Source organism: Rutidosis leptorrhynchoides, chromosome 10, assembly GCF_046630445.1.
Source record: "Rutidosis leptorrhynchoides isolate AG116_Rl617_1_P2 chromosome 10, CSIRO_AGI_Rlap_v1, whole genome shotgun sequence".
Taxonomy (NCBI): Eukaryota; Viridiplantae; Streptophyta; class Magnoliopsida; order Asterales; family Asteraceae; genus Rutidosis; species Rutidosis leptorrhynchoides.
This window is the reverse complement of record NC_092342.1, coordinates 128,554,487-128,566,796: the sequence shown is the minus strand read 5'-3', so window position 1 is coordinate 128,566,796 and position 12,310 is coordinate 128,554,487. Positions and strand designations below refer to the sequence as shown.

At 34.5% G+C, this 12,310-nt stretch overlaps 1 protein-coding gene across 2 annotated transcripts; it reads right to left on the bottom strand.

The window, feature by feature from the left end:
- Window positions 1-3,161: 3,161 nt before the first annotated feature.
- On the bottom strand, window positions 3,162-11,138 carry LOC139872534 (transport inhibitor response 1-like protein Os04g0395600). 2 transcript variants are annotated; one of them, XM_071860424.1, is made up of 4 exons: window positions 10,607-11,138; window positions 5,181-5,685; window positions 4,112-4,601; window positions 3,162-3,603 (listed from the first exon to the last, which is right to left on the bottom strand). In XM_071860424.1, exons 1-4 carry the CDS (start codon window positions 11,056-11,058, stop codon window positions 3,599-3,601), a joined length of 1,452 nt encoding a protein of 483 aa, XP_071716525.1. In that variant the 5' UTR covers window positions 11,059-11,138; the 3' UTR covers window positions 3,162-3,598. The 2 variants fall into 2 exon arrangements, with proteins under 2 accessions (XP_071716525.1, XP_071716524.1); XM_071860423.1 differs by lacking the exon at window positions 3,162-3,603 and having other exon boundaries at window positions 3,957-4,601.
- Window positions 11,139-12,310: the final 1,172 nt, after the last annotated feature.

Here is a 12,310-nt window from a genome sequence, read left to right as displayed (position 1 = left end):
TAACTTAACTTTTAAAATACTTCAAGACATGTAACATAACTTATTTATATGTTAATTTAACAAGGTAAAACTTGGTTTTTCAAAGTATAAGTATTTTTGGAAAAATGGTCATTAAATGATTTTGTTGTAACAAAAATGTTTAACTTCATAAGTTTCACTAAAGTTTGACCTATGCCGTGTGATTTTGAATACAAACTAAGGTATTTACAGTTCATAGTCTTAAAGAAGAACTCGATCCAAGAAGATGGCAATTTGAATCAACGAAAACGGACTTGTAACGAAGAAACTATGACCGAAACAAAATTGGTTATCGTAGATCATTTCAACTACGGGATCAATTGGAAAAAAATGATATAAATCACATATTTCTAAGATAACATGATATTTTATATATATGTACTTATAATTCAATTTCATATGGTTCAGGATCACCCGTAAGCAACACGAGAAGATTAATCATAAGATCCCATGATTGTACGCAACACGTCATTTGACAACACCGGTACCATGGGTCAAGATTAATCTCGACCAATACATATACGATGGGATTTTATTTATTTCGTTGGGGGTTTTATTTATTTCATTGCGGGTATATTAAACATCTAAAAATGAACCATTAAAATTGAATTACTAACATCGGACTGCTAACTACGGACTAAGGAATTATTCAAAGTATTAAAAGTATAACAAGTATATATTTATAACGTTTGTTTAAAAATGAAAACATATTGATATATTATATATGGATAGGTTCGTGATATCAACCGGAAGACCGAGTCAAATTATTTATATCATCAAGACAAGAGTGAGTATATAGTCCCACTTTTAAACTCTAAATATTTCGGGATGAGAATACATGTATTTTATGTTTTACGATATGGACACAAGTAACTGAAAAATATGTTCTACGTTGAGTTGTACCACTGGCATACTTCCCTGTAGCTTGGTAACTAATATTTACAGCGGTATTGTAAACGCGAATCCTGTTGATAGATCTATCGGGCCTGACAACCCCAACCGGACTGGACGACCAGTATTCAACGGTTGCACAGTACTTCGTTTTGTGACTACACTTGGTACGGTGTAGTAAGATTTCATATTAAAGGGAATATGCGACGTGAAAATGTTAAGTATGGTTACCAAGTGCTCAACCACTTAGAATACTTTTATTAAACTGTTTATATACGAAATCTTGTGGTCTATATATATATTGCTGCCGGCATTAAACCTATATCTCACCAACTTTATGTTGACCTTTTAAAACATGTCTATTCTCAGGTGATTTCTAAAGTTTCCGCTGCATCATGTTGGATCTAACCAGGATCTTGCGTACGCATGTTTGTGTCAAAAATAAAACTGCATATCCGAGATGTTGTATTGTAAAATATGCTAGAAACCGTGTTGTTGTCATCATTTGTAAAGTTTGTAAGTCGAAGATTATCGCTAAACGTTAATCTTCTTTTTATTGTCTTAAGCTTGTAACAAAAATAATGGTTATGGTTTGTAATGTATAATATATGCAGTTTTCTTTCAAAAATGTCTCATATAGAGGTCAATACCTCGCAATGAAATCATACGTTATCTAACGCGTTCTTATGGTTAAGGACGGGTTATGACAATACCCCAGCTCTTTGGCCGGTATTGCGGGCGCTGGAAGAGGGATGTCGCTTATTTAAATTCTCACGGCCAGAGGACACGTGTGCCAAACTCTCTGCCTTCAAGAACTCGGCAAGAGATATCTCTGCAAAATAGCGGCACTTTAACGCGTTAACAAGTACGTGATAACATGACTAAAGGATGCACCCTAACAAGTTTACCTTGAAGATTGCGCGTAAACCGCGAACTACAATTGACGTGGGGCCAAAACTTGGATATCCCTCTAGCTTATAGGGGAGTGTTGTCATACATACGAAGAGGTAGCAATTTCCCCCGCGCATTTGTCAAACATCAAGCGCTCTTAGGAGCTCAACGGAGGGACTTGGGTTAATTGCTCGTCAAAATGATAGCGCCATGAACCAATGATGGCGCACCCCACAGGAATAAATGACTTGTTGACAAAGAAGAAATCTTCTTTCCAGGTTAAAGGCGTTCCGAACTTTGGACATGTTGTAAAAACCTTGATTATCTTTAAACGAATACCGGCCCTGATCGAGCCGCTCATAGCTGAAAATATTCCTAAACATGTTCACAGTAGGTATGAAGTCATGTGCCTTGCACCACATTTGAAATAGTATGAAGTCATGCGCCTTGCACCACATTAGAAATAAGGAAAAAAGACAAGCACTATCGAGATCCATTTGTCCAATCTTGATGTGGAAATATGAGAGTACACTCATAAAAAAGTTAGTAGGAGGAATACGTGCGTTCCCTCGTTCCATCATTCATCGTACACAACTACATTGTTTGGAGGAGGACGGTTAGCGTGGTTCAATCGTTTAGGTACGGTTAACTCTAGCGATTCGATAGGAGGATACCACATAATAACGTTACTTATAAATTCAGGGGTAATAAATAACGCAATGGACCACACATTGTAGAGATTGGCGCTTGCACCCTCATACGACATTTTTTCAGAAAAAGAAAATCTGTTTGAAATATGATTGGAGGAGAGAAGGACTGACAGGATGCAAAGTAAGTAAAGAACATATTTATAGGGAAAGAAAATGAGGCGAGAGATCGCTCAAAATTTTGACCGTACACGTGTCGCAATCTGTCATTTATGTCACAACGGCGGGAACAAAATTTAATACAAACAACAGTTAATGTGATAGTTACATGTTGTCATTTATCTCACATCAGAAAAAACTGTCACTTCGGGTCACTATCATATCATCGCTACAGTTGAGTTCGACACCACTCGCAAGATTGCGCCTAATATCGAACTGGGGGACTTAATGATACACATACTCGCACGTCTCGTACAGCGCATCACGCGTGCTACGCACGTGTCTTTCGTTGTTCGGTTAACGGTTTGACCAAAATAATCACGACCAATAATGACGCAATAACCACCCTATGCGTGCAGGTTAAATATACCGCACACGCATATTGCCTCCCGTTAAACGTGCCAATGGCGCAACACTACTAGCGCGCTGTGAACGGATGACAAGTATATACATTACACGGTGTGGCAAAAATACATTGCATTTACTTTTACACTTTATGGATATGGTGGTACAATTTAGAAATGACAATGTCTTTCTTGTCCTATTACATGTCACTAAAAGACAAAGAAGCTTAGGTATAAACGAGGTCTCAAGCCGTTACAATAGAGGGGATCGAATACATGATATAACACACATCTATTTTCTATCATCGTCTTCATCTTCAAGTATTCAGCCCGCATTACCGGAATTCCAAACAGCTCATAGCCGCGCTAACATTTACAGGTAACTTTTCATGAACATAAATCCTAATACCTTCCCCTGCGCCATCGATGTTGGGTAACCCAACGATGGTGGGTCGACGTTTAACCACCAATGTTGAGATTCTCATCTTACAATTGGGTTATTCACGGTCTACCGGACCGGAGAGTTAAACTCAAAAGACCCTTAAATCCTTTACTTTCGTTGATAAGTGTAGACCGAACCCCTAGTATCTAATCTATGCTTGATCAGAGTGACATTAAAAAGGAATAAATGTTGGATATTATAATTTATAAATATATTCAAAGAGAAAAAATCAAATCCCCGCTGTTTAATTATCCCAAATTAGTAATTACAATCAAATTGAGGGGCAAAAATTGAATACCCATTTTGACTTTCCAAGTCCCATTGTTTTCAAGCGATAAATATTAATAGATGTAACATCTGAATTGGAAGCATGGTGGACAGACACGTTGCTAAACTTCCAGGTGGTCACATGTTCGAGCCTAGGCAACAGTGTTTTTTTTTCTCCACACGCCGCTGCAACGTGCAGTAACAAAAAACTTGTTTCTACTTAAAAATATAAATATCAACATATCTGTTCAAATAATTTTTTAAACTTTTTATACAGATGTATCATGTATTTTTTATGCAGACAAACTACTATTCATAAACTTTTTATTTCATGGTTTAATACTCATAAATAATATTAGATAAAAGTTCATCATGGAGATTAGAATACTTACTAATCTCCATTTTCCTTAAATTCTTGCACCCATTATACACATACTCCAATCCCTCATCACTTTCACCTCCATTCAATACAGTAACCACCTGCAATCTTTCGCCATACATTCCAATATAGATAAAAACATTGTTCGTCAAAAGTCCTGATAGAGTCAACTTCTTGAGTTCTTTGCATGATTGGACAATAGCACCATAACCGTGATCAAATGGTTGTAGCGTTGTGTGATCTGGCTCGTTTGGTGTTGACATGATTAGCTTAAAGCAAGTAGCATTCGGCAACTTATTGGCGAAAGTCATTAGGGCTGCATTTGTCATTCGACTGCAAAAGTATGTTAAAAATTTAAGCTTTTTACAACCAGTAGATATGGCATTTAAACCAACTTCTGTTACACCGTTGCCAGTTGTTTCACGGTATACCCTAAATTCTTCAAGGTGTTTGCAACTATTAGACACAATTTCAACACCTTCATCTCCGATACAACCTCGTACCTGAAGAAATTGAATTCAAGACAACAAGTATATGTAAAAATCTAGGAAAGTAATACAACTTTTTTGAAGTAAGACTGAAAAATAATAAAGAAAATGGCAAGAGCATAAACATAAAATCCAAAGAAAGTAACATAAAGAATTAAACTTTATGTTACCATTTTCATAGAAAATAAAGCCCACATTGAAATAATTTCAGTTTATAGCAACATTTCTTGACAATTTTCCAAAATAAATGGTTTTTTTCCGAAAATAAACGGTCATACTTTTGAAAAAATATTTACAAATTACCAGTAAATTTGTATAGGATCACAAATCCATTTTTTCCCAAAAAATGCATGTTTGATACAAATTTTGACAAGAAATGAGTGAAATTTCTGATTTTGTACAAACTGAGGACTCAAATAAAGTTCAAATTTTAATTTGTATAGTTAAGTTGTTAAAAAGTAACATAAAGAATAGAACTTTATGTTACCATTATCATAGAAAATAAAGTACTCGGTATTAAATAGCCCATATTGATATAATTTTAGTTTAGTATTACATGCCTTGGCAATTTGCCAATGAAAATAAAAAACTTACTGATAAGTGTCGTAGATTGGTGCACTTTTTTATGAAATTGACTTGCTCCTTACCTTGAGTGACCGTACAAAACCTCATATTGACATACACCAAATTCGGGCAGATTCGATACATCACGTGCAGTATCTTTGTGGGAATTGGGTAGAAAAATGTGAGGCTTTGGATTAATTGACATTTGATTAACGCTAATGATAGCAGAGAATAAGGTAGAAGAACGTCCAAGCCTAAGTTATGAATTGTAGATCCAATACCCAAGTGCACAATTTGAGGAGATTTAATCAAAATTTTTGTAACCGTATTAACAGAAACTGATTTACTTAACGAAAGAGTCCTGAGGTTCGAACATCTAGCAACTAATCGCACAAGATCAGCCGCATTCATTACTCCTTTAATGCATGAAATATTCAATGAAATGAGCGAATTAAAATTCTCTGGGAAACTATTAAGCCATCGACCTGTATTATCTGTAACATCACAACCTTCCACTTCAAATTGCTCCAGTTTCCTACACATATTATAACGTAGTAAAGTTAAATACACCAACTGAAAGTTATTAAGCCATAAGAAATAAGTGATAGATGCTTCATTTTCTAGGCATGAGTTTATTTTACTCCATTTTAACAAATAAACTATACTCCCTTCATCTCATATTGATAGTCCACTATTCCACTTTTAAGAATTAATAGTCTACTTTTATAAATAGATAAAAATAATAAGGTAAAGTTCATTTATGCCCTTAACTTTTACTTATAAGACAAAAAGATAGATAAAAACTAAGTGATAAAACTATAAAGTAAAGAAAAAGTACATTGTAATGATCAGATTTCTTAAACTATGTGTTTTTTATCCACAGAGTATAGTAATATGGACAAAGGGATTATATACCCATCATTAAAAAATGCAAATCATGCCCATGATCATCGAACAAAACTAATATGATTTCTAAAAAATGCAAGGCCAAAGGATAATTTTCATACTGTGTTAGTGTATATTGTTACAAAAACATATGTTTCGGCAGGGATATGCAAGCCCTGTGTTGACTTTGTCAACCCATCCAGCAGTCCCCCGTAGCCTCCTGGAGCCTGGCGAAACACCATCACCAAATGCCCCAACAGCATGTCAGGAACGAGAATCGAACCTGCATCGTTATTGTTACAATCTTTACATGCGTGGGGCCTAGGGATCATTTGGGCCGGGTACCACTGAAGCAATGCTTCGTTGGTTGTGTTAGTGTATATAGAGGATGTTTATGAAGTGAATGATAGTGGTTTAGGTGATAATGATTTGGGTACAGGTGACCCAAATATGTTATTATAATCCTACCCTGTTAATAATGGAGTGCAAATTTGCTAGTTGGAATATAAGGGGAATGAGCACAGAGAATAAACAAGATGAAGTTAAAAAGTTTATTATGGAAGAAAAACTGTGTATATGTGCAGTTTTAGAAACTATCTCAAATCTAAAAGTATTGAGAAGGCTTGTAATAGAGCTTTTGGGCATTGGGAATGGAGGTCCAATCTCAAACATAGTATGAATAGCTGTAGAATTATCCTTAGTTGGAATGATCATTTAGTTAAAGTTACTCAATTGCATATGGATAGCCAACAGATGTTCTGCCTATTTGAGCTTAGAAATGAACCTGTAAGTTGGTATGGTACTTTAGTATATGCTAACAATTTTGGTAAAGAAAGACGAAAGCTATGGGTTGAACTTGGGAAGCAAAGTTTGATAACCAAAGACAAGCCATGGGTTATAATGGGGGACTTCAATGTTACAAGAAAATTGGATGAACATGCTACTGGTGGATCCATTGTGACTGAGGAAATGAATGAATTCAATGAGTGTATTGAGCAAATAGAAGTTGATGATATTGGTAGTTCTGGTATGCACTTTACATGGACCAAATCACTCAAGAACCCTAATTGCACAACTCTGAAAAAGCTTGACAGAATATTGGTCAATGAGGAGTTTATTAGCAAATTTTCACAAGCTTATGGTAGATTCATGCCATATATAATCTCTGATCATAGCCCAGCAGTTTTGGGGATTAAAACAGGTATGAAAGTAAATAAAAAATCTTTTAGGTTTATGAATTATATAGCCTATAAGAATGAATTCTTGGAGACTGTGAAAGAAGGTTGGTCCACTGATGTGAATGGTCATGCCATGTTTAAAGTAGCAAAGAATCTTAAGTCTTTAAAGCACAGTCTGAAAAAGTTAAATTGGCAAAATGGTAATCTGCACAGTAAGGTGGAGAGTTTAAAGGAAGAACTTAAAGAAGTGCAAGCTAAGACTGATGTTGATCCTTTTGACAAGATTTTGAGACAAAAAGCCAAAGGACTACTAGAAGAGTATGAAAAAGCTAAAATAGATGAATTTAGACTGCTGCAGCAAAAAACTAAGATGGTTTGGCTTACTGAAGGAGACAAAAACACTAAATACTTTCACAGCATTTTGAAGAGTAGAAAGCAAAGAAGTAGGGTTGAAAGTATTTGTGATGAAAATGGGGTGAGATTCTATGATAACCAAGTGGCTGAACAGTGTGTCAAGCATTTCCAAAATTTTCTTGGTGTATCTTCTGCAGTTACTCCTATAGATGAGATGGGGGATATATTCACTAAAACAATTCCAAGTGATGTTGCAGAAAGAATGATATTGGAAGTGTCAGATATAGAAATTAAGAATGCAATTTTTGATATTGACATAAATAAAGCCTCAGGACCTGATGGTTATACATCCTGTTTCTTTCAAAAAGCATGGTCAATTGTAGGAGAAGATGTATGCAATGCAATCAAGGAATTCTTTGCAACTGGGAAACTTCTAGGTGAATTGAATTCAACTTTAATTGCATTGATTCCTAAGATTGAAACCCCCAATAAAGTTTCTGACTTTAGGCCTATTGCATGTTGTAATGTAATGTACAAGTGCATTAGTAAGATTCTCACAAATAGAATCAAAGAAGGGTTAGATTTGGTGGTTAGTCATAATCAAACAGCTTTTATTCCGGGGAGAAGTATTCAAGATAACATTATGATTACACAAGAATTGTTGAAAGGGTACAATAGAGCATATGGTCTTAAAAGGTGTGCTATGAAGATAGATATACAAAAGGCTTATGATACAGTGAATTGGGACTTCCTACAGGATATATTGATTAAATTTGGGTTTCATAGTAGAATGGTGAAATGGATAATGACTTGCATCACTTCAACTAAATTCTCCATTTGTATTAATGGTGGGGTTCATGGGTACTTTAAAGGAGGAAGAGGGCTAAGGCAAGGTGATCCTATATCACCGTACCTATTCACCCTAGTGATGGAGGTTTTCAGTTTAATAATGGCTAAAAAGATCAAGAACTCAAGAGATTTCAAATATCATCATGGTTGTTCAAAGATGAAGTTAACACATATGAGCTTTGCTGATGACCTGTTGGTACTTTGTCATGGGGATGAAAAGTCAGTGAATCTAATTAAAGATGCTTTGGAGGATTTTAGTAAAGTTTCAGGCTTATATCCTAACATGAATAAAAGCACTTTATTCTTTGGAAGTGTTAACCAGGCCTTAAGGGTAAAAATCCTGCAGATTATGCCCTTCTCAATAGGGAAACTGCCTATGAGATATTTGGGAATTCCTCTTTTGGCTAAAAAGCTAAGTGTGGGTGATTGCAGTAGCCTTATAGACAAATTAAAACAAAAGGTGAAGAATTGGAGAAATAAGAGTTTGTCATATGCTGGTAGGCTACTATTGGTGAATTCTGTACTTAGTTCAATACATGTGTATTGGGCATCTGTGTTCTTTTTACCTGATACAGTGATTAAGAATATAGAAAAAGTGCTTAAGGGTTTCCTTTGGTGTCAAGGGGATAGTGCTAGAGGTAAGGCAAAAATAGCATGGAAATATATTTGTAACCCTAAAGACCAGGGTGGGCTTGGTTTAAAACCAATTAAAGAGTGGAATGAAGTTTTGATCATGAAACAGTTATGGAAAATTATTGAAAAGAAGGACACACTCTGGTATCAATGGGTCAACTTGGTAAAATTAAAAGATAACAGTATATGGGATGTGAAAAGCAATAAGAAAGACAGCTGGAATTGGTGTCAGTTGTTGGATTTAAGGGATAGGGTGAAAGAACATGTTATGTATATAGTTGGAAATGGTCAAAAAACATCACTTCTTTTTGATAAATGGGATGAACATGGGCCCCTGTTTATGAGTATTCCCAGAAGAGATAGGTATAATGCCCGAATTGATGACATGATTACTATTGCAGATTATAGGCAAAAAAATGGTAGTGTATGGCCAGAAATTTGGAGATCAAAGTATCCTATGCTAAGTCAAGTTCAAATCCCAATATTGCAGAACAAAAGTGATGAGGTCAAATGGGTCACAAATTGTGGTGATTGTGTTGACTACTCTACCAAACAGGTATGGTGTGATTTGAGAAATAATAGCCCAAAAAAGAAATGGCATCATGTATTGTGGTTTAATCAGATGATCCCCAAACATGCTTTCATACTATGGCTTGCCATTTGGGATAGATTACCTACTCAAGATAGAATGAGTAAATGGAATGTTAATAAGACATACTCATGCCCTCTGTGTGAAGAAGTACCTGATTCAGTCTCACACTTATTCTTTGAGTGTACCTATTCTAGGAAGGTGTGGGAATGTATGAAATTGAAATTACTCTTCAAAGGTCTGCCATTTAAAATTGGTAGTATTGTTGAAACATTGGAAAATTATCCTGTTAAAAACCAGATTTGGAGCATAATTACCAGAATTGTGTTAGCTGCTACTGTTTATGGTATTTGGCAGGAAAGAAATTCAAGAATTTTCAAGGGAAAGAAAAAGAAAGACCATGAATTGAGTGATAATATCCAGGATTATGTCAAAGTCAAATTGTTGACTTTGAAAGTCAAACGTTCTAGAAATGTGGAAAAGGCAGAAAAAATATGGAATGTGAAATGGAATTGAAGCTTCTTAGTGTTAGCGTGTCATGAAAGATGGGACAGCTTGATCTAAGTTTGCGTGTCTATTAGGGTTCTTAATGGGTTTGAGGATCCTGTGGTTTTTCTTGTGTTTCTTGTATTCATGATGTATTGATGTTTCTTGGGTTAGTTTGATACACTGCCCTTGCATTGTACATAATAGTTGATTAATATATTCACATTTAAAAAAAAAAAAAAAAAAAAAAAAAAAAAAACAAACAAGGGTTAGTGGTATGAATCGACAACGAACTTTTACGAAAGTTTCACTTTATTACCGAGTTAGGTTACGAAGTCATTTTATTGACATACTTTTGGTCTTGTGTCAAGTTAACTAACATGTCAATTACATAACACAAATACAACAAGTTCTTTACTTATCAATCCATACTATTAACCAAATGTAATGTAATATAGACTAAAAGAGAATTGAAAATTTACGAGCAATTCGATGCAATAGCAGAAAGACCAGAAATGGTGAACCCAAAACAAGAGCTCAAAATCAACGATTTGAAATTCTGAAACCGAATGGCAATCGAACCAAGGTTCTGATCAGATACTTTCATTCTTTTCAACCGAATCTGTTCCAACAACTGACAACTATTCGACAAAATTTCCATCCATGGATCAAACGACCCGACCCGATCATCAGAGTCTATTCTAGGGTACGTAATCCCGTGTTTGACTTTTAAAGTCAATGATCGGAGATTTGGAAACCTATTAATGGCTGTAATTGGAGAAATAGCGTAACAATTAGATATGTATACAGTATGCCGACTGTATCTATCGACCGTGTACCATAATTTGTTGACTAATGAAGCGGAATTGCGATCATGATTTGTGGTTAGGTTATTGATTATTATTGAAACTACTATTTCTGGTAGATGAACCATTTATGGGAATTGTGATTATGAGGTATTTTTTAAGAATTTGTGGAATCGCAGGTTGTTGTTGTTGTTGACGATGAAGTTGTTTATGGTCGTTTCGGAATTAATTTATTATTTAATCTAATTTATTAAGGAAATATCCGACCGATGATATTTTATGCAGAGACTTTGAATTGTCAAACGGTTTTTGAGTTTTTCAATTTTGATGCGAAGATCATGCGTTTTGTTATGGGCTGGGCGGGGCTGGGTTGGGTTGAGCTTTAGTTGGATTAGACTGTACTGGATTTAAAGTGGAGCCAATGTTAAACTAAATTATCAATTTATCATCAATAAAGTTTATCAGTCATGATCTTTTAAGCTTTCTCAAGGTAATATAATCTATAGCTTTCTTATTAATCATTTTGCACCATGTTTGCTTTAAAAAAAAAAAAAAAAAAAAAAAAAAATTTGCGTTATTTAGTATATTGAATTTTGAGGTTTTATACTCGTTCAATTATTCTAATTAATAGCATATGTTTATTTTGTATGTGTACCTTTTACTTAATTAGTGTTGATAATATATAGATGCAATGCAGACACTATGTAACTTTTAGATTTTATATGTAATCAATTGTGTTTAAATCTTTGTGTCTATATATTTGGTTATTTATTTATTTTTTTGAAAAACCAAAAATTTTTATTACCATAAAAAAGGAGTACAACATAATACATAATACAGTAGCTCGATCGTCTATCGTACGAAGGGACTCAGCATATTAACAGGACTCGAGAAACTATATACCTATGAATTAGTTTAAAATCAAAAGAAAAGAAACCCGAGATGAAATGTCCCGTTCATATTGATTATAAAGTTTCCATATTAATTGATTTCGTCGCGAGGTTTTGACCTCTATATGAGACTTTTTTTTAAAGACTGCATTCATTTTTAAAACAACCATAACCTTTATTTTATCGATAAAGGTTTAAAAAGCATTACGTAGATTATCAATTAATGATAATCTAAAATATACCGTTTACACACGACCATTACATAATGGTTTACAATAATAATATATTACATCAAAAATAAGTTTCTTGAATGCAGTTTTTACATAATATCATACAAGCATGGACTCCAAATCTTGTCCTTATTTTAGTATGCAACAGCGGAAGCTCTTAATAATCACCTGAGAATAAACATGCTTAAAACGTCAACAAAATTGTTGGTGAGTTATAGGTTTAACCTATATATTATCAAATCATAATAATAGACCACAAG